Here is a 23,527-nt window from a genome sequence, read left to right as displayed (position 1 = left end):
CAAATATTCACCGGAATTCAAAACCAAATCTTTTCATCACATCCACAACCTCCTAGTTCTGGCGGTGACAAATGGAGTGCTTGAGATTAACTAGCAGGAAATTCACAAACCACAAATTGCTAGCTTGAATTCTGAAATATTCATGGACAGCAAATTTCTAGTTGCAGATTCATTTGAAAAATTCATAATTTGCACTGTGCTGGTTAGTTACAGAAATTGTCCAAAACAGGGAACAGAAACAAAACTATATGAAATATAAATAAAGAATAGTCTGCAAATTGCAAATAATACCAGACACCATGAAGAAGACAGGCAGCCTCTTTGCTAATAAGTGGTTATGATTTCACACTCTTTCATCTAATCTGCATCTTGTAAGGTTTAACTAGGCTTTTTTTGCCCAGTAGTTGAATTAAAGACAGACAGGTAAGTAGTTAAGGCAAAATCTATAGAATTGGCTTCACAATTCACATTAATGTACGTGGGAATCATATGACAAAATCCACATGGTACTGCATGGAAACTGAGCAGTCTGTGTGTCAGATAGTACACATACTCTAGCAGAGTTTTGCTCACAGTTTTGCTTTCCACATGAATGCCCCTCATAAGCATTGCATGCAACATGCTACCTACCTTTTAGGCCTCTTTATGTGCTTTGTGCTCTCCTCCTCCTTAAAGGTTGCTGTGGTTGTTTTGTCCTCTCTCACAGTCACAGATAGTGAACTGCAAGAAAAAACAAATCCCTTAAGATAGTACAGTATGCCTTACAAACCCAGACACTGTCCCTGGGGTAGACAGTTTCTGAGATGATAAACAGCTATGATGTCAACCAGATTCATCTGGCTTGAAAATGGAAAATTCATTTTTAAGGTCAACATTGAAATTTAGGTGCACAACTCTCAGTGATGTTAGTAGGAAATCCAAGGCAAATCCCCATGCACTGTATTGAAAACAGAAGATAGAAAACAGCAAATCAGTAACTGTCAGAAAGCAGGATTTCATCAACTCAACATACTCTTAGAACAATGAGATGCTATCTGTCATGTGCATGCCATATGCTTTCCACATGTGAAGCTCTAGCATGGAGCATACTACTTGCAACATGCTTAGATTCTGTAATTACACCTACCTTTTAGGCCTCTGGTCCAGTGATATTAAGCTCTCTTGGTACTTAAAGGATGTTGGGTTTACTCTGTCATCCTTCAGAGTCACCGGTAGTGAACTACAAGACAAGACAAGGTCCTTAAAAACGTACAAGTATGCCTTCTCCAGCATATGAAACATCCTGCTGGCACTGATGAATTACTCCCAATATGACAGACTTATTCAGAGCCATCCAGAGATAAGATTTATACGTGATGTTCTCTCCCCTTTAACTCAGCCCAAGGGAAAAGAATATTGCAGTAAATGTCAGATTATAACGTGTCTTGTGTTCTTTGAGTCTGTAGCGTGGAACCCACCACAGAACTGGGGGCTGGCTACAGAAACTGGGGCAAACTGAGTCATGGAATTAGATTCAGTGGAGGGCTGGGACATCACAGGCTTTCATCTTTCCTGGTTTAGTGGCAACAGTAGATCTAGCCAGAGGCTCAGTGGTGGCATGATACCTCTTGCTTTGGCAGCAACAGTGGCTCCTGAAAGGTGAGGAGGGGAAGAACATGGCAGCTTGATCTCCTTTCTTCCCTGTTAGTCAATCCAAAGGGAGAGACTTGGGAGACTTATGGCATCTTGTTCCTCCTATCACTGACAAATTCACATTACACGTCACAGATTCTATCAGAACCTAACTCAAAAATGAGCTTGGAGATGCTGCATAGATACACACGTCCTGTCTGTAACAGAATTATGGCCTAATAAGAGTTAGTGAATTAATAGCTAATTAAGCCAATAGTTTAGCCTGGGTTTGAATAAGTCTCAAATAGAAGCCCCCATCTATTTCTTAGATGAAACACAGCATAGTGACATAAGCAGTCGAACAGGGCTGGCAGACAGCTACTGAAACACCCTCTGTAGTAGGAAATTCCTCCCCTTTTTACCTTCAGACAAACTCACACCATTTCTGGTCTTAAAAGAGACCCTTAAGCGAGCACTTTGCCAGTGCAATTATAATGGATAGGCCCAAATTGCCTCTCGTTCAGGCCACCACCTTCTAGTTTCAGAGGTAAATTCAACACAATAATTATCAGGTGTTAAGTGTGAGAAATAATTCACACCACCACACACTGGCCTAGTGGTTTGGGGCAGGGAAAGCAGTAGATCTGATATATCTTGATTTCAGTAAAGCTTCTGACACAGTCCCACATGACATTCTCATAAGAAAACTGGAGCAATGTGATCTAGATTAAATTACTATCAGGTGGGTGTACAACTTGTTGAAAAACCATACTCAAGGAGTAATTATTAGCAGTTCACTGTCTGACTGGGAGAGCACTTCTAGTGGGATCCCACAGGGATCAGTCCTGGTTCTGGTAATAGTCAATATTTTCATTAATAACTTGCATAATGGAGAGCAGAGTATGTTTATACAATCTTAAAATGACACCAAGCTGGGAGGGGTTGCAAGCAGTGATGAGCTGCCAAAATCTTAACAACCGGTTCCCTCCTCACCCCATGAGGGGGTCGTGGCCCACACCCGCCCACCGGGGACTCCTGCCCCATCCAACCCCCCGCGTTCCTTGACCCCCCCCGGACCCTTGCCCCATCCACCCCCCTCCCCTGTCCCCTGACTGCCCCCAGAACTGGGCAGGAGGGTCTCGTGGGCCACTGTAGTGGGTGCCCACCCTGCCCCTAAGAGCCAGCGGGACCTGCCGGGGGGTGAGGTGGGGAGTCCTGGCGGTGCTTACCTGGGGCAGCTCCCAGGAAGCATCCGGCTCTCTGGCTCCTAGGGGCGGGGGAGTGTAGCTGGGGGGGAGCACGGGAAGCGGCCGCTCCCTCCACTGATCACATCGAAAGTGGCGCCTTAGGTGCCAACTCCGTGGGTGCTCTGGGGCTGGAGCACCCACAGGGAAAATTTGGTGGGTGCAGAGCACCCACCGGCAGCTCCCCGTCCTGTGCCCGGCCCCAGCTCACCTCACCTCCACTCCGCCTCTTCCCCTGAACGTGCCGCCCCGCTCTGCTTCTCCGCCCCCTCCCCTGACTTCCCATGAATCAGCTGTTCGCACGGGAAGCCGGGGAGGGCTGAGAAGCAGGCTGCGGCTTCGCGCTCAGGCCCAGGGAGGCAGAGGCGAGCTGGGGTGGGGAGCGGTTCCCCTGCGTGCCCCTCCCCGGGTTACCTGCTGCGGCGTGGGCAGCCCTCCTCGTGTCCCCCCCCCCAGCTCACCTCCGTTCCGCCTCCGCCTCCGCCTCCCTGGGCCTGAGTGCGAAGCCGCAGCCTGCTTCTCAGCCCCCCGGCTTCCTGTGCGAACAGCTGATTCATGATTCAAGCTGGGGGGGCAGAGAAGCAGAGCGGGGCGGCGTGTTCAGGGGAGGAGGCGGAGGCGGAGCGGAGGTGAGCTGGGGCCGGGCGCGGGGCGGGGCGCTGCCAGTGGGTGCTCTGCACCCATCAAATTTTCCCCGGGGGTGCCCCAGCCCCGGAGCACCCATGGAGTCAGCGCCTAAGGCAACCGGTTCTAAAAGGGCTTCTAAATTTAACAACCGGTTCTAGCAAACCGGTGCGAACCGGCTCCAGCTCACCACTGGTTGCAAGCACTTTGGAGGACAAGGTTAGAATTCAAAAGGACCTTGACAAATTGGAGAATTGGACAAGATGAAATTTAATAAGAGAAAAGCACTACACTTAGGAAGGGAAAATCAGATGCACAACTACAAAATGGGCTGTAGTACTTCTGAAAAGGATCTGGGGGTTATCACAAATTGAATACAAGTCAACAATGTGATACAGTTGCGAAAAAGGCTAGCATCATTCTGGGTTGTATTAACTGGAGTGTCATATATAAGACACGAGAGGTAAATGTCCCGCTCTACTTGGTACTGGTGAGGCCTCAGCTGGAGTACTTTCTCCAATTCTGAGTGCCGCACTTTTGGAAAGATGTGGAAAAATTGGAGATACTCCAGAGAAGAGCAACAAAAATGATTAAAGATTTAGAAAACCTGATCTATGGAGGAAAGGTTAAAAAAAACTGGGCAGGCTTAGGTTTGAGAAAAGACGAGTGCGGGGACCTGATAACAGTCTTCAAATATGTTGAGGGCTACTAGAAAGTGGATGGTGATCAATTGTTCTGCATGCCCACGGATGGTAGGAGAAAAAGTAATGGGCTTAATCTGCACGAAGGATGATTTAGGTTAGATATTAAGAAAAAACCTCTCTAACTACAGGGGTAGTTAAGTTCTGAAATAGGATTCCAAGGGAGGTTGTGAAATACCTGTAGTTGGAGGTTTTAAAGAACAGGTTGGACAAACACCTGTCAGGATCGTCTAGTTTTACTTGATGACATCTCAAGGTCCCTACATTTCAATAATTCTATATACTAGAATAATTGAGAGCAGATCAGTGCTGTTCCATGTACCATTCTTTCTCCATAAGGTCTCAATGTCACATTCCCAATACTGCAAATTGTGGGAGACATGCTCTGACAATAAATGGGTCTTAGTCCACACAGGTTTAGCTGGCCTGAAAGTGGAGAGGTTAAACCATGCTTTGTCTTGTTTATCAGCGAATGTAAATGCACAAAGGTACATTTTTAGCCACAGCTGCATGACTCCTCTTAATGTTAGTGTGAGTCATAAAGCAAAATTCCAAAGCAATTCCAAAATTCCAATATTGAAAATGCACAACTCTAGTAATTCGGGATGCATAATACAGTTTCTCCAATCCTGTCTCTTACAGCAGACCAAGCTGGGTGTAATTCATGCATGTGACTTTATGAGCTGTTTTCCACTTGTGAAGGTGATTGCATATCTCATACTACATCACACATTTATTCTTTTTTAACGTTCCTACCTTTTAGGTCTCTGTCCCAGTATGCTCTCCTGGTCCTTAAAGGCTGTTAGGCTCGTTCTCTCATTCCTTTGATATACTGGTGGGGAACTGCAAGGCAAGACAACGTCAGTCAGAATATACCTTCTCCAGCGCATGAACATTGGTGCTGGAGATGATTGTCAACCTTGAGAGAACAGACATGGCTTCTTGCAGAGCTTAGGGGTTTTATAACCCAAAGATGTATGGGTCAGATCCTCAGATGGTTTGATTTGATGTAGCTCTGCTGACTTCAATAGAGCTATCCCAAGTTACACCAGCTGAGGATCTGGCCCATATGTATTTACAAACAGCACTAAACAGAAAAATACTTGAAAATTAATTAGGAGACATAAACCATACACCCACAACAGCCAGGAAATTCACAGATTCCAGTTCTGAGTTGCAGAAATCACAGCACCTGTAACACAGCCTTGTCAAGACTAAATCCTTCTCATTGAGTCTCACAACTATTACTGGTAGCATTAGGACAGAGTTTAAATGTGGTTTATGTTGTTGTCCCTCTCTCTTTACTTGTTTGTCTTTTGCAGACCAAGGATCTGCCAGTGACTTCAGTGACATTGCATGCCTATAAGTGACAGGAATATTAGGCTCTACTTTTTGGAAAATGTTCAGTTTGAGGTTCTTTGAAGTGGCCCTAAGCCTTCAGTACCATGATGAGAATGTATAAAATTGATCTGCACTAACTATTTACTCTCGTGAAAATTTCTAAAACCCAGGGATAATTGCAGAGTGCATTTGATAAAAGTTCCATTGAAAATTTTATGGGCAGTGTGTGGAAAATGCAATGATAGCAACATAAACAATTCTACAGACATCGAGAAGAAAAAGGCCTCTTTCTCTATAGAAAGAAAAGGAGTACTTGTGGCACCTTAGAGACTAACCAATTTATTTGAGCATAAGCTTTCGTGAGCTATAGCTCACTTCATTGGATGCATACTGTGGAAAATACAGAAGATGTTTGTTTTTATACACACAAATCATGAAAAAATGGGTGTTTATCACTACAAAAGGTTTTCTCTCCCCCACCCCACTCTCCTGCTGGTAATAGCTTATGTAAAGTGATCACTCTCCTTACAATATGTATGATAATCAAGGTGGGCCATTTCCAGCACAAATCCAGGTTTTCTCCCCCCCCAAACAAACCCACTCTCCTGTTGGTAATAGCTTATCTAAAGTGATCACTTTCCTTACAATGTGTATGATAATCAAGGTGGGCCATTTCCAGCGCAAATCCAGGTTTTCTCACTTTAGATAAGCTATTACCAACAGGAGAGTGGGTTTGTTTGGGGGGGGGAGAAAACCTGGATTTGTGCTGGAAATGGCCCACCTTGATTATCATACACATTGTAAGGAGAGTGATCACTTTACATAAGCTATTACCAGCAGGAGAGTGGGGTGGGGGAAGAGAAAACCTTTTGTAGTGATAAACACCCATTTTTTCATGATTTGTGTGTATAAAAACAAACATCTTCTGTATTTTTCACAGCATGCATCCGATGAAGTGAGCTGTAGCTCACAAAAGCTTATGCTCAAATAAATTGGTTAGTCTCTACGGTGCCACAAGTACTCCTTTTCTTTTTGCGAATACAGACTAACACGGCTGTTACTCTGAAATCTTTCTCTATAGAGTTGCTGTAGATGATTTATACAGGCATTGCATGAAATGTTTTCTTGTAAGAGAAGGATTCACTGAGTGTCCACCTGGAAAATAAACATGTATTGTGCACAGTCAAATGGGCCATTCTGTCACCTATACAGAGAAATGTCAATGTCCTCTAAAATTCACTGAATATTGAATTTAATCAGTAACTAAACTGAAAAAAAAATAGCGCAGTGTAAGCGCTATTACAGTGAACTGCCCGTCTTAGGTTTGTAGAATCCAATCATGTAGCATACCTGTGCAGTCTGTCTTTTAACAATATCTTCTGAACTGAAATTCTTTGCCACATCTTCGTATATGGTCTGGAGTAACTTCTGTAGGTCTGATAAAAAACCAACACATTTATAAAAATGTGCCCACTGGACCTTGCGCTGCTCCTTCTCTTTACAAGGGAATGGTGCATACACTGGCCTCATGTTTTGATTCTGATTCGTGATTTTGGTTGCCCAACTTAAGACACCTTAGAAGGACCTGACTTTCAGAGGAAGGGGGTTCAGCACTTCCTTTCAGATGTCTCAAGTTGGGCACTCAGAAATTGAAATATACCAAACCACTATTCACGGCTGGAAATGTGGGTCCCTGTTCTTTGGCTCTGAAATAAATAACAAATGAGAAGTTAGCAAACTTCTTTAACGTTTATCCAAAATTATTGTGCAGGAATTAGAAAAGTAGGCAACTTTTCACAAACTGTACCCAAGATCAACTTCAAATTCCAATGCTCATGCTATCAGCATTCTAAGGGCATATTTGTAAACATCACAACTTAATCTATTGCGTCACTCCATCCTTCTTTAAAATGAACTATGGAATTTAACATCTGATGAGAGATATATCCTTACCATGATGCATTTAAAGCTGATAGTTTATCCTCAACAAGCCCTTGCTTGGGAATACCTGCCTGTCCAACTATCACGCCATCTTTTTTCTTTCTTTCAGCCGATCTCTACTTTCACTGTGTTATCACCTTTATCACCTTCTCTCCATTGTGACTGTGTGTTCTCATGCTTTCCCATACCTTGAATAGCCCTTCTCCCCCTGAGTGCCAGATGAACTCACTGTTCTTCAAATTCCTCCTCAAAACTCACTTCTTTTGAGGACCTTTCCACCACTAATCCACTTCTGCTTTGGTGCCCAACTACTAAACAAAACAAAAAACCCATCACAAGAAATACAATAAGATAATCAATACAGTGTTCTGCCCAGAGCCCTATTCCCTCTCTCTAGACACCATCCACCATGGTCTGTTGTTATTAGTCGTTGTATGATCTAATTTTGAGCTGATCCTGCAAGGTACTAAACATATCCTAGGACGTGCTAAGTGAGCTCCACTGGGAAATGAGGGGTTTAGCTCCTTGTAGGTTAAAGTTAAAGTCAATTAACTGTATGTTCCTCAAGGTAGGGACCTTTTCTTAAATCCCAGTAAAGCACTGTGCACAAACAAGCAGGGTGGTGATATAAACGACAACTGCTACTAAATAATAAATACCTATTCAAATATTGCAGAGGAGGTTACAGAACACACACAGACTTAATCTGTTTTCAGACAAACCCTGATTGACCAAGACTTTAAGAAACTGGTTCCTGTAGTTAGGGTGTTATGTCCATATTTAAGCATCTAAACATGGACTCTCACTATGACCTTGCACAAATCTTAAGGTACGTGTATATGGCAAAAAAACAAAAACAAAAACAAAAAAAAACCCCAAACCCAAAAAGCTTTGTGGCAGCAAGTCTCAGAGCCCAGGTCTACAGACTCAGGCTTGTGGTACGACTCTAAAAATAGCTGTGTAGAGATTTGGGCTCAAGATGGAGCTCAGGTTGTGAAACCCACCTCTTCTCTGGCTTCAGAGCCTGAGCTCCAGCCTGAGCCCTTGCAGTATTCCACACTGCTACCAGGGGAGGGGAGGAGGGAGGGAGATAATAGCACATATATAGGCACCATCCAATCTAGCCTAGCCTGAGGATTAATAGCAGTGAAGCCATGGCAACAAGGACTTCAGTACAAGCCTGACCAGGCCTCTGGGTACATACTCGTGTTCCTAGCCTGCACCGAAGCCCGTGCGCTGTGGCTTCACTGCTATTGGTACCTGAGCCTAGCTAGATCAAAGCTAGCTCAGGTATGTGGAAACGTGCTGCAATCAGCCCTCTGACTGTAGTGTAGACATACCCTTGGATCTGATCCTGGAAAGCTGAGCACCGTCACTCCTATTAAAGTCAATGGGAATGGAGGGCAAAGCACATCTGCTAGGATGTGCTCACCATTTTGTGGGATTGGACCCTCAGTTCCTCTGCCTCAGTTCCTCCATCTGAAGAATAGGGATAATAATACCTGTACTTGGCTTGTATATCTTCAAAGCGCTTTATAAATATTAATGCTCACAGCACTGCTGTGAATTAGCTAAGCATTAACTAGAAAAGAGAAAGGTGCGAAGAGGGTTGGCCTTGTGATTGGGATGCTGGCGTGTGACTCACGAGATGTGGGTTGAGACCCCCGCTCTGCCACCGACTCGGTGTCTGAGCCTGGAAAAGCTGCTGAAATGCTGTGTCTCCACTGCCCATCTGTGAAATGGAGTTAATGACACTCACGTACTTCACAGGGTCCTAATGAGGATAAATCCATTTATGTATGTGAGAGGCTCAGCTACTACAGTGATGGACACCATAGGGAAGCCTGCAATTAAAGTGCAAGCTTTATAATGAAGATCCCTTGTGCAAATATGTATAACTTTTCTTTGGAATTTATGTCTTTCTAAGACTGGGAACTGCACCACTAAATCGTTGGTTAAAGAAGCAGAAGCAATCCTGTTGGAATTTAATTTCTCAGATACAGTCCTACATATTTTTTTCATCAATATGAAGTAAACGGCTGTCATTCAAAATGATTTGCACAAATAATGCATTATGCAGTAACTATGAAAAATTAGGATTACATTTAGTGCTGTGTTATTCAAAATAGGGATGATACAGTTGGTATACATTAAAAGAAGTTTTTAGATGTGGCAAAGAAAGCAAGCTTGAAATGCTAATCTACTTTGTAAAACCTTTGACAAATCAGAGGGAGACTGAATGATAAATTAGACAACCTCAGAACTGACCTGCCTGTTATACCACAGCTGTGAGGATGACAGCTTCCACATCTGACTTGTCAACATGATGTGACTTACAGAACCTTTGGACAAGTATAGTTCCTCACCCAGTCGGTGATGCTGGAAATCAAACTTGTGGAAGCAGGTTCGATACAGTAGCAGTCACAAAACAATACAAACTAAATTATAGCCAGGTAAATGGCTCCATATTAAATTACAGACTCAATCCTGAAGCAAAATAAAAACCCTCTGTAAGAATCATGTTCAAATTTATCTGCAGATTAGTTGCCCAATGCAATATATTTCTCACATGTTTTCCAATAAACATGTGTCATCTCAATGGTACTTCTGTGTGAATTATAGGGAGCTTCATGAGCTGTTTGAGCAATAGGCTACAGGGGCAGCCGAGCTGTTCTAATCCAGTTCCTGTTCTGGCTCTGAGACGTCCTTGTGTTTAATATGATTCTGTGGCTACAGAATTTACCTCAGAATCCATCCACTGCTGTAGTGTTGTCCTGCAGAAAGTGAGTTTTTATTTAAAAAAAAAAATGTCTAGCTGCTATAGATGTGAAGAATACCTTCGGTTCACACTTTGGAAGTGATCTGAAAGTTGTCATTTTGAGCTTGCAAACAGACCACCTGAAACAATAACTTGGGGGTGTCAACCATTCCCATTCTTCTCCATGGAACGTTAACTCGGAAGTCTAATGACGACAGTGCAAATATCAGTTTGCGTGATAATTTTAGAAGAAAGATGAAGCTACTTTCAGCAGTAGATATTGGAGCAGCGATCATTTGAGTGTCTGGGTGCTGTTGAGGATTACTAAACTAAACTAAACTAGGGCCTCTAGATGCCATAGTAATCCAAATAAATAACATTAATACTCGAGTAACATGTACATTCGTAAACAGTCCCAAATTAAATAAATATCTGTGCAGTTCCACTGCCCCATATGGAATTACAGTGGGTCAGCTGGTTGTTACAGAAGTTGTTCTACTTTTGTGAGACATCTTCTGTTGAAAACTGCAGAGTTGTGGATTGTATGCCATCTTAATAACTTGATTGGCTGAACAATGGCAAATCCATAGCAATTTGTTCATAATGGTTTCAAATTGTTTCATCACAGTAAGGGCTACTGAAAAGAAATCGTATCACGATCTTCTGAGCCACACTCTGGATCCTGATCACTTTGGACAAAGTACTTTTTTCCTTATAACACAACTGGGAGGATTCAACTTTTGATGCTGTGAATCAGGGTTTCTTGATGTATTAGAACTTAGTAATGGGATGTCCAAACCTACTGGTACATAATGTTGACCTCAACTGAGAACTGGGCATGATGATCTAGCAAATCAAACCCAATTCCTCCAATAATATTAATCTTCAAAAATGAAGCGGCAGGAGGAATATGTAGATTAATAAAACAAACTGAATTACTGGTAAATAGTTTTCTCCCATAGTATATCAGCACACAAAAAAGCACCTGGATAGACAGTGCATACGGCACATCAATGGACGTAAGCAGGAGTTAGGCTTACCGTATAATGCAGCTCACAGCATGCTGTGGCTGAAGGCTGCACTGATACGGACAAATACAACGTGTATTATCATATGAAACTGCAAAGTAGTTTTGATGATTTTCAAGGAAGATGCCTCAGTCCTCTCTGCCCATCAGGCAACATTGCTCTAGTGAAATGATACCTTACTGACCCACCTGCTGGTACGTGAAGCTAATGCAGTCCTTTATCCATAAAGGTTTTTTAGAATAGATTACCTCTGTCTTTAAAGCAGACAGGAAAGATGAAAAGGACATTCCACTTTGTGAAGCCCTTTGCACAAGCCAAATAAAATGTGAGGATTTGCTTCATGTCCAGTGATTGTAGTTTTCACTGCAAATAAGAAACCTAGTAATGGGAAAAGCAGTATGTGCTGGTCGATATAATAATACTATGCACTTTTGTAGTGCCATCTGTTCGAGGATGCCAGAACACTTTACAAACATTAATTAAATAAGCCTCTTAATACTTGCCTGTGATTGTGCTTTATTGGCCCCATTTTGCAGATAGAGAAAAGGAAGAATGGAGAGGTTAAGTGACCTGCTCGAAGTCATACAACCTACTACAGCCAGAAGTATCTTTAAGATAAAGATCTTCTTGGCAACTCAGGAAGCAAATACATTTGTTACTGTGCAGTCAAGTAAAGGCAACTTACAGTGGGAAACAGGCTCTTCATCCTCTCTGGTTTGTCTGCTCTGTACTGACTCACAGTCTTCATATTCCTTGGTAACATCAATGGGAGCTGTATTCACATTGGTATTGTCTTCCGAGCTGGGGACTAGGGAACTTATGCTGCCCAGAGGAGTTCGACTATAGGGAGATGACAGACCACTAAACCGAGAGCCGCTTATAGATGTTTTCTTGTTTGTCTTCCTGCTAAGTTGACTACGTGGTGCTTTCTGGCAGGATTTCTTACCCAGAAGGAAAATAAAGGAGGGGAATTTTTATAACAACGTTTAACAGGGATGGTGCACTGTATTTCCATATCTAATGCCAATACTGTATTCCTCTGGGCTTTTTTGGGCTCCGCAGATTTTCTGCAGTGAATTCAACAGGTTGGCCAAACTGCTAAATTGGGAGTCTCTTTCATTTTGGGTTCTTCCCTACATCTTTCTCTGGCTCTGGCGTTAGTGCCAAGTGGACCAGTATACTTTGCAAACAAGTAGCATTGCAGCTTCATAGAGGTTTGCTAATAAAGAAATCCTCAACTTTTTCACCTCCAGGGAGAAAAAGGTCAAAGCTGCAGTGATAAATGTTCAAGCCTCCACCTCTCCCACACCCTGGAAATCAATTTCCTGTGTCAGAAATATGAAACCTCAGCAGACTGAAGTCTGCACGCTTGATAATCAAAACAGAATGTATCACATTGCAAATACCCTGGAGGAATCCATATCTCAATAAAAGATTTCATATCAAATATGAAAACCTACATTTAAATAATATTAACGTAAATGACAACAGAGAAACTTCTGTCTAATTTAGGCTGCAAGAAAAAAAAAGCCACAGCAACATGAGGACAAAAAGGAATGTCAACATCAGCAGTCACGTTGGATTCCTTGATTTTTGTTGATTTGGGCCCTAACCTAATCCCACATGGGAATCTGGAAAACATCCTATTTAGAAACAGTTCTGAGAATATTGTACGATTTGCTGATTCCCCTCTCTCCTCTCTTTTTTATTATTACAAAGGATATTTGCCAGGGGATGTTGTGAAGCCCAAAAATATAACAGGGTTCATAAAAGCACTAGATCAGTTCATTGAGGACCCCACACTTTGAGTGCCCCTACTCTATGATTGCCAGAAGCTGGGAGTGGACGACAGAGGATGGATCACTTGATGATTGTCTGTTCTTTTCATTCACTGTGAAGCATCTGGCATTGGCCGCTGTTGGAAGATAGGATAGTGGGCTAGAAGGACCATTGGTCTGGCCCAGTATGGCTGTTTTTATGATGAAACATGATCTTTGTCTTTTTAGGAGTTCAGCAACTCTTGCTACTGATTCCTCAAGCAAAGTCATAATCCTATTAGATCTCCTGGTCTAATCCGTGGGCACTATGCTGCCTTTGTTTTCCCGCAAATGTCTTTAGTAGTAGTAGTAGTGGTAGTAATAGTAAATAAATAATAAAGAGGGAGAAAGAACACCTGTCACTTCTTCAGAAACATGGACTCTCTCTGCAGAAGAGCATCAAAGTTCTCCACAACATTTTCTGTAGTACACCTGCTGTTGCCTTCAATAACGTCACTTCTCCTCAGTTAAAGATTTAAATTTTCAATAGTTTAAAAAGCCTTTCATCTGAATGGCCTTATTTTCTCTTCCCCTTTCCTTTCCTCTAGATGCCATACATGATTTCTGTTTCTTGTACTGCCCTCAGCACTTGGACTTTGTTTTCTGATTTAAATTTTTACCTTTTAATTAAGTAAAAAAAACCCAAACTAACTGTTGGAGTTTGTCAGGATGGGGCACTTACAAGCTAGCAAGCAAACTGGAACTGGATCCTGCTAAATTGCAGGTTTCAGAGTAGCAGCCATGTTAGTCTGTATTCGCAAAAAGAAAAGGAGTACTTGTGGCACCTTATAGACTAACCAATTTATTTGAGCATAAGCTTTCGTGAGCTACAGCTCACTCGAAAGCTTATGCTCAAATAAATTTGTTAGTCTCTAAGGTGCCACAAGTACTCCTTTTCTTTTGCTAAATTGCGTAATTCTTACTCACATGGCTTACAGTAGCCTACTGTCTGAGTAAGGTCTACTCATTTGAATATGGGTAAGTAGGATTGTGTCTCTAATTAACAAACAAAGGGGCAAGATGCCAATATTTTCAGGGACTCTCATATTTTTAGTAGTACATTTCCCTCCAGCAACATCACTAGTTACTATTCAGCCAAAGCCACAGCTACACTCCTATACCTGGCTAACTATTGCTCTTTCTGTAATCCGTCGTCAAACATTATTTTTTATCAAAATCCAGAGAATTTTGGAACGTGTGTCATGCAGTCACAGGTTTCAAGCATAAAGATCAAATCAGGGAGTTACATGAGGGAACAAAACAGAGAAAACAAATATTTGGAAAGTTGGACTAGCTCGTAAAGTAGAAATTAGCAATGAAGTTACCTTTGTATCCATGATAAAGTGCTCCCATCTATACCTTGCTGCCTTGTCCTTATTGATTTTTTTAAATGTACTTTTATTGCCACCAGGGTCCCTAAGTGAAAAACAATTTAATGAGTTTTCCATTTCAAGAATCTTGCTTTTATTACAAGTTCTTTTTAGAAATGCAATAAATAGAGAATAAATGATGGCCAATCTCTGCTATGACATTTATCTTCACTTGTAAGGAGGAGAGGGATAACTCACTAGTGTTATAGTGGCGAGTGAATTATAGTCACAGGTGAAGAGAAATGTTCAGAAAGCTTAGCTATTATGTATTACAAACATACCATACGTGCATTAGGCCAAATTCTGCTCTCAGTTATTTCTATGCATTCCCATTTCCAGAGAGTGTAAGGCACTGAAGAATTTGGTCTGGGTCGCGTAGCTGCATGGGTGTAACTGCAGATTTGGCCTATTACAGATGGAGCTGGGAGTGCTGATTATACTTGAAAATGCCTGATCTTTTCATGATAAAGATCCTGTTTTCAGTTGCTTATAACTTCTATCCATTTGGCCTGAGCTTTGCCATGCCAAGTGCCTGCCTCAGACTGAATTTTGTTTTTAAAGTTTCATTTAAAATACTTCAGCCATTTCCAAGAACAAGATTAGGGAAAATGCATTGTTTTGACCATGTTAAAAAATTCTTCCAGCTGTTTAATTGAAAAGTTCTATCTCCATTCTTTGGAGCAAGGTATTGAAATTTGGCAGGGGGAGGTGCCCTGGAGCCAGGGATGTGCCTTTTGCTATCTGCATGACAATTCTCCCAAATTTGGTCAAGTTAAAAGACTTTGAAAAAGATCTCAGTTCCCATGTCATTAGTAGAGACTCATTAGTGTGGCAGCTAAATATGCTGAAGAATCTGTCTGCACTGAGATTGGGGCTGTAATGGCTGGACTTTTCCTGTAATTGCTCTGCTAGGGGCTGCTGTGGTATGGGGAACCAGAACGGAAAGCACAGGGCCCGTCTCTCCTGTGCTCTCAATGCTCCCTGTACTGGCACCCAGGCTGCAAGGAAGAGATAGAGGAAGTCACCTGACTTGAATGCAGAGGGGAGAGGGAAGAGGCAGAGGATGGGGATGAAGGGCTAGGGTAGGAGCAGAGGGGAACTGGGGCAGGAGCAGTTGTGGAGTGTATAGGAGCAGAAGGAGAGAGGCTTGAGGTGGGGTTGAGAGACTGGGGTCAGAAGAGTGCAAAAATCACTAGAGCACATTCCCCTGATGAGCCTGGAATTGAACCCAGAAGTCCTGAGTCTTAATTTCTCTGCTATGAGAAAATATTTGTGAAACCCACTGGCACAGTGTGTGTCTCATCCCTCTCTAGTGCCTGGTGCACATATGTAGAGGGGGGCAAACATTTCACACACAATACACACTGGACTAAGTTTTCATCTCCAGTCCACCTGGTGAATTCTCTCCAAGACTATTCTGCTCTCTCTGTTGTATATAGGCAAAGCTTCTATTTGTGTCAATTGGATTTCTGGGCATATAGGGAGAGAAACCAGAACAGCCTTGAAGAGCTCTGCCCTGAGAATCAGAGAAAATAATTTCATTCATTGCTTTATGGTTCCATCTGATATCTGGATATATAATTAAGAAAACTTCCTGAATACTTTAAATATTTTATTTTCAATATTACTATATCTATTGGCTGAAAATGTTGAAAAATTTAAAACAGTATTTACTACTAATTACACAAGTGAAACAGCAAAGATACAAAATATTCTGAAGTAACTTATCTTTTAAAGCAGCCCAGAGCCATATCTAAGTGATGAAATAAAAATAGCTAGCAAATATCACTTGATACAGGCTCTGAACTGCAATCACACTGGAGAGAAAATTCCAGTTGATTTCACTGGGACAGCCATGCAAGGCAGGCTGCAGAATCAGGATCTTAGTAAATACATTTAATTTGCATAATTTTTTTAAACCAAATTTGGCTTCAAAAGCTCAAGATCCTTTCTGCTAATGCTACAGCATATCCTAACAGAGGGCCATGCTATGCTGCTGATTTGTCCACAGAACTTACTGATTCCAAAGGGGAGTTCTGTGCAAAATTTGATAACACAATAAGGCCCAGAATTAGTAATCACATGTTATTCAAATAATTTTTACTTAAAAGCAAAGGGGGAGGAAAACCAATGTTTGCAAGAAGAAAAAACAAAACCTCATCCCATCAAAGAATATTATGCAGCGTGCATGTACTTTGGATTCCAGCAGGTTAACACAGGTTTTAAGGAACAGTTGGGTTCGAGAGTCAAAGCCTCCAAGAGCCAGTGTAGAGCACAAAGCTGTCGAAAGAGGGGTTCACTGTGAAAATGAAGAAAAAAAAACAAGTGCTGTACTGCAAAGGTGACAGAAGGAACAGTTAGATCATTACATGCAGGGGATACCCTGGCAAACAGTCAGGAACTAAATGACTGACAACAATAATCTTGGGGATAAACACAGAATAGGTTAACGACATATCTTGGATCATGCCTTCCGTAAACAACTTCATGTCAGTTAGCCAGTATACCCTGGGTGATTCTTCCACATCTGTTGGTGGGAAAGGGTAAATTATACAGTTGTGTTTTGTGAAGGCAGTATCTTACACAGAGCCACATTCCTAGGTTTTTGTGCCTTTCTATTCACTCACTCAGGAATCCTTACTCAGAGTTTCCAGACACCGTTTGCACTTGCTTGAGTGAGAGCAATGCGTAATCCTAGAGTGCACGTAAATATTGTGACTGACCACCACAAACTATGCGGTGTACTTGTAGCTGTGTCAGTCCCAGGATATTAGAGAGACAAGATGGGTGGAGTAATATCTTTTATTGGACCACCTTGCATTTAGCTGTGATGTTGAGAGTACCTTTCCCAGACCTGAAGAAGAGCTCAGTGTAACTCGGAAGCTTGTCTCTCTCACCATCAGAGGTTTGTCCAATAAAAGATATTACCTCACCCACCTTGTCTCTCTAACAACATCAAACTGTCAGTTCCTTATGACTGAGCCCCCAAAGGAGAAACCCAGCTAACGGAGTGGAGGAAGGTAAGTGTGAGTGTGGATCTATGATGGCCATTATTATTAGTGGTGGTCAAATCTCATAGAGTTTGAAGGTTTTCTGGGCATATAAATGCACAAGTTCAGAATAGTACCCAAACTTTATTGAAATCTTCAATCTTATGTGCCTACTCCATGCTCCCACGCTATCACAATTTCCTCCATATACCCATGAAGCGGGATGCAACATCTGATATGGTTTGATTTTGTTCCAGTGTGGAATAAAAACAAATGTAAAACCTTGAAAGTTGTTGCAGACCTGTGTTGTTCTCCAGCCACCTCTAGTTCTATCCCTTTCCCCAGTGCTCTGTCTTGTCTATTCAGTAAGTAAGCTCTTTGGGGCAGGGACTGTCTTTTGTATGGTGGTTGTACAGCGCCCAGTATAATGGGCCCTGTTCTCGACTGGCCACTAGGCACCATCATCATAAACATGATTAATAATAAGTGTGTTGGTGGTATGGGAAAAGGTTTGGCAGCAGAAAGTGTAAGGGATTGGATGTTGTTCTGATGAGATCTGTATGGTGGACAGCAATTAACCTGGAGGTATTTAACAGGTATTACAAAAATCTGATTGCAAGCTAGTGAAAAAAAAAATCTCCTATGTATGCACAGCTCCCATAGAAGTCAATGGGACGTGAGTTTCAGTATCTGAAGGCAAAAGTTGGTCCTTACGTGTGGGTTCAAAACAATTGTGGCATATCAAATTTCTCAATGTCTCCTTAGCATTCTAGACTACTCTGAACTTCTGTAGAAGATTGATGTGCAACCCTGATTCCTGAACGCACCATGGTTTCTGGGTATGAAACCTTTGTATGAGGCTGATCCTGTGAAGTGCTTAAGTGTTTTCAGTTTCTATTGATTTTAATGGCAGTTGTGGGCATTCAACACCCAACAACATGTGAGTATGCTTTCTCAGACATTGTGAATTCAAAGAAGCATACACATACACACTTAGTACATACCCATGCTCTCTCTTACATGAAACAATTTTTAGTTAGGCAATCTAAACTTTTGAATTTGAAAAGATTTTTAAAAAAATTAACCTAATCTTGAAATCTTCACCACACCAAACACTAGGGGTTTGTGGGATCAGGGCCTGTGAGACAAATACTGCTTTTGATGTGTATGCAGGACTTTCATTAAAAGTCAATGGGAGTCTCATGAATTCATCTGCGGATAGAATTTGGCCCTGTTGTAGTTAAAAATTTTGTCTATTTTATGAGCCACATATTTCCAAAATTCTAGGGTTTACGGACCATCAGGCAGACAGTGGCTTGAGGCATTAGCACTTTGGGTCTCATTTTACTTTGCATCCCTCTTATATACTGGCAAGATGGGTGCATCTTAGATTTGCCTTAGAACATACGCATGTGATGCAGGTGGCTGTGGAACCAAAAGACTGTTGTAGACAGGGATGAAAGGCTGTATGATAGCCTTCTTTTTCTTCTTTGCTTTCTTCCTCAGCAGGGGACCTTCTGTTAAAAAGAAACTAAGGGAGGGGACAAGGATAAACATTAGAAGTGGAAGATACGATGTATAGGGAACAATTGTGACTGCCTAGCCTTATTTACATTACCCATGCCCATCCTTCCTCTTCTCTTTTTTTTAAAGTAGCATTGTCTGTTCTGATCTGCCAGAACTTTGATTGCTACTACTGAATTCTGAATTAGGCATTTACAGTGAATTAATATTCTGTGGGCCATCTGGGATTATAAGAATTTTCTTGACCATATTGTAGAGAAAAGAATTTGTGAAACTGATTCTACCTTCCATTATGCTAGTTTTAGGCAGGTGTAACTCCATTGACTTCAGTGGAATTTGCACAGATATAAAAGCAGCGTAATGGAGTAGAGAATCAGACCCCTTACTAGCATGTTGGCTTCTGATAAGGTTCTCTCAGTGAAACTAAGGGCTAAAGTTTCAAAAGTTGCCTATAAATTCTGCACACAATTTTTCATGTCAAATTTACTGTGTGGATAAAACCACTAGAGATCAAACTGGCACTCATTTGAAAATTTGCCTCTTGTGTAGATGGATGTAACAAAAAAAGTGAGTGGTATCCATTTACAATTGTGCAAAGTGGGTACAAAATACTACTAAACCAGAATAATAGCATTTTACACCCATTTTGCACAAGTGTAAATAAATAGCTACACAAGGAGCTAGATGGTGGAGAAACAGGCCCAGTAAAACTGGTGGATGTTGCAGGCTCGGCTCACATGTCAACAGTATGCATATGGTTCATATATCTATCTATCCCTTACAACATACAAAGTTACTGTTAGCCATCTCACCCAGTGCTTGAGCAATACCAGCTCACAGCTGAAGAGAAGTCTTTGGAATCTGAATCCTAGCAAAATGGAGGTTTTGTTGGTTAGCAGAAAAAAACACTGAGGAGTTTGCAGTTATGGTACAGTCTCCACTGACTGAAGATGCATACCCACACAAGTTAAGTTTGAAATTCCTCCTGGACTCCTCCCTGAGACTGAACTTGCACAGAGCAGCATCCACCAGAAACTCCTTTTACCATCTCTAGTTGGATAGGATTCTTTGTCACGTCTTTGTTAACCATGGCCCAGTTTGGTCTTCATTGCCTTCTGGCTAGACTATAACAATGTATACAATGTTATCTGGGTATGAAAGCTTGAGACCTAAAGAAACACTCTCATTACAGTGTGTATGGTAACACCCATTGTTTCATGTTCTCTGTGTATATAAATCTCCCCACTGCATTTTCCACTGAATGCATCCGATGAAGTGAGCTGTAGCTCACGAAAGCTTATGCTCAAATAAATTTGTTAGTCTCTAAGGTGCCACAAGTCCTCCTTTTCTTTTTTCTAAAGAAACTAATTAGTACAGAATGTGGCAAGCATGACTGCAGTGATATGGGTTTCTTCAAGCACATCAAAACTTTCCTCTACTCACTACATTGATTCCCCATACAACAGCATGACAAATTCAAGTTCCAAATCCTCATCTTCAATGGTCGTAACGATCTGATCTCAGAGTACTTAAAAGATTGCTTCTCATTCTGGGCTCAAGACCGCTATCATCATCTCTGCTTCCATGGCACAGTAGAATTATCTATTATAAAGTTCATTAATGCAGGAAACAGAATTTTGTTCAGGGCCAGTCCAAGATTGCAGAATTCACTCCCACAGGAACTAAGGGTATGTCTACATGAACATTTAGTTTGTGGCAAGCTGGGGTGTCAATCTCCCCATCACTAGCTTGCTGCGGACTAACTGTCCACATAGACCCTGTTGATGCACACCAACTACTTGTTAATATATTTTGATCCAGTCCCACTTCAAAAAAGTTTAGATCAAAGCACATTAACAAACTGTTACGTGCATCACCAGGATCCACACAGATAGTTAGACGATGGCAAGCTAGTACGGGGTGGGGGAGGGGGGTCACACAGTAGCTTGCCATGAACAGTTTGTGTAGACAAACAGTAAGAATCACCTCAAATTATGTCACTCTCCATTCCAAGTGCAGTTCTTCAACTGTACCTTCACAAATAAAAGCACACAGCACTTCATACCAACAACAAAATCCACACACAAGTTTTTTCCCGGGAAGTGGAGAGGAATGGAGAAAGAATCCTAGGTGACAAATGTCAATCACATAGCTTAGTATGTCACTGGAAGGCGTCATACACAAGGTAATAAGCACAGTATGTGAAGCTGAGTGAAACCTTTGGTTTATGCACTGTCACTTGTTAGGAAGTTGGAGTTGCCATAAGAAATTTTATTTTCACAATTTACTCTGTAGGGCTTCTGTATCAGGGCATGACGCTGCTGGCTGGCTCTGAATTGCGAGCTGGTGGATTTGACTATATCTGCATACCTGGTGTAATTTCTAGCACAAAAATGGGGTTTCCAAAGATAGCGAGGCAATGGACTTGGCTGAAATAGGAGGTAGTTCCCCCTGGATGGAAATTTCTTGGGTAGATTATCATCATCCTGGGACAAGATGACACAACGTCTTGTATAGTGTTCCAATGATACACCATGAAAAATAAAACAAAAACCTCTGTATCCCACATGAATTGTCAAAGCTTGTCTGCCTTGTTAGACTGGGGGCGGGTGAAGCAAGCTTTTAAAACTGACAGTTAATAAGACTGTGTGAAGAAGCATGTGTGCAGCAGAGGAAGAGTTATGAAGACATGAATAAATGTTGGGGGGAGGGATAGCTCAGTGGTTTGAGCATTGGCCTGCTAAACCCAGGGTTGTGAGTTCAATCCTTGAGGGGGCCATTTGGGATCTGGGGCAAAAATTGGAGATTGGTCCTGCTTTGAGCAGGGGGTTGGACTAGATGACCTCCTGAGATCCCTTCCAACCCTGATATTCTATGATTCTATGAAATGAGGCAGGTTTTCCGGCATTCATCACTGCATTAAATAACTGAGTGATAGTGGAACAGGACAAAAAGTGAAGAGCAGGAGGAGGGAAAAATATCAAGTGCATAAGGCTGTGATATCAGTTTGCTTTTTCATGGGTGCTACTTAACAGAACACTCCAAGGACATGGCTATGCAAAAACTTATAGTGGGTCTACAATGAACAGACAACAGTGTATACTGTAACCAGTAATATGATAAATTGATGTAAATCTGAAATGATACTGCGCACATCAGAATAGCTGGCAGGTAAGGTCAGAGTCAGAATTCTTAAAAGTATATGCAGAATTTGGAGAACAGAGTCCTCTTAGATGACGGAATACCCTTCTGGAAAAAGGTTCTCTTTATGAATATGGAACAGAACTTTAGAGTGAGCCCCCTGCTGCTAATTATAAGATGTGTGTAGCTGGAATCAAAAGAAAAAAGATGTGCTCCTGGCATTCCACTGCTACAATTTTCCTAAAGCAAAGCAACTGTGATAGCAGATACAACATTAGCATGGCAACATTCATCTCAACATTGAGTTAAGTGACTCATATACTGCCTAGGCACCCACTGTTACACTAAATGAACTATCCGATATCTCAGTGTTTTTTAGCTAATTCAGAAATGAAGAAATGTGTGGCTATTCAGCTCTGCCTAATATGTTTGATACTACAGAAGGGATCAAGGCTGCAGTCTAATGGGATTTACCTCGGGCTGTCACAACTGAAGAGTCTTGCAGTCACATTTATAGGTGCAGTCTGTCTGACATCACATCTTTGGAAGCAGACTCTTTTTCACCCAAAGCAGTCAAAGTTACATTCTACATTAGACATTTACGCTGACCCAAAGTGAACATGGTTGTGTAACTCAGAGGTTCCATTGTGCAAAACAGCACATTTTCATGCTTCCCCAAATCAGACTTTCTTTCTTCTTCTCTATGAACCCTAAAGAAAGTCCGACTGCCAGCACTGAAACTGTTACAACCCTCCACATTTCGGAGTTACTCATAAGTCCTGCATGCCGAACCAATAAGAGGAAGGGTGTTTCTCCTCTCTCTACTGATTTCTGGGATGGCATTGGCGGCAGGTTTCTAATTATTCATGTTACCTTACCCAGGGAAAAGGGACCTATTTAACCTGGGACTAATATATCTGCCTTCTATTACTCTTCTGTAGCCATCTGACCCAACTCTGTCACAACATATATAAACAAATAGTTTATCAGAACTAAGCTTTTATGTCAAGTACATATTTTAGGGTTCCAAAAATCTGAACTATTTCTCAAACCACACAATAATGTAACTAGATTTACCATATATATGATTTCAACTAAACTATCCCCAAGCGGTAACTTAAGCATTACACTGGAGAAATATATGAAACATTCCTGCATTGACAGGGAAATTAGGTGCTCTATTAGGTCCTTGCTGATGTGACTTTATGACAGAACTTCTTGGGAGCTGAGAATTCCAGCAATTAAATATCTACTATTTCCTATTTACTAACATATCTCTGGTCATTCCTAAATTGGATAGTGACCGTTAATTTATCTTATATGCAGATCCCCCTATATACAGGTACTGTAGGAATCAGGTTAATCTGAATCTTACTTACAGCTTTCCAGATCTCTGTTACCACAGGACACTCAGATAAATACTGCTACAAAGTGATG

At 41.7% G+C, this 23,527-nt stretch overlaps 1 protein-coding gene across 1 annotated transcript in view; it reads right to left on the bottom strand.

Moving 5' to 3' along the window:
- CCDC60 (coiled-coil domain containing 60) overlaps window positions 1-23,527 on the bottom strand; it is a 122,410-nt gene that overhangs the window by 7,612 nt on the left and 91,271 nt on the right. The window contains 9 exon segments of the mRNA XM_027833984.3: window positions 631-720; window positions 1,127-1,219; window positions 4,937-5,023; window positions 6,872-6,883; window positions 6,885-6,957; window positions 11,934-12,189; window positions 14,391-14,481; window positions 16,630-16,734; window positions 18,834-18,956. Coding sequence (XP_027689785.3) covers window positions 631-720; window positions 1,127-1,219; window positions 4,937-5,023; window positions 6,872-6,883; window positions 6,885-6,957; window positions 11,934-12,189; window positions 14,391-14,481; window positions 16,630-16,734; window positions 18,834-18,956 — 930 coding nt within the window.

This window comes from Chelonia mydas, chromosome 15, assembly GCF_015237465.2.
Source record: "Chelonia mydas isolate rCheMyd1 chromosome 15, rCheMyd1.pri.v2, whole genome shotgun sequence".
NCBI classification, from domain to species: domain Eukaryota; kingdom Metazoa; phylum Chordata; order Testudines; family Cheloniidae; genus Chelonia; species Chelonia mydas.
Note: the sequence above shows the minus strand (reverse complement) of the source record. Positions and strands in the feature narration are given on the sequence as shown.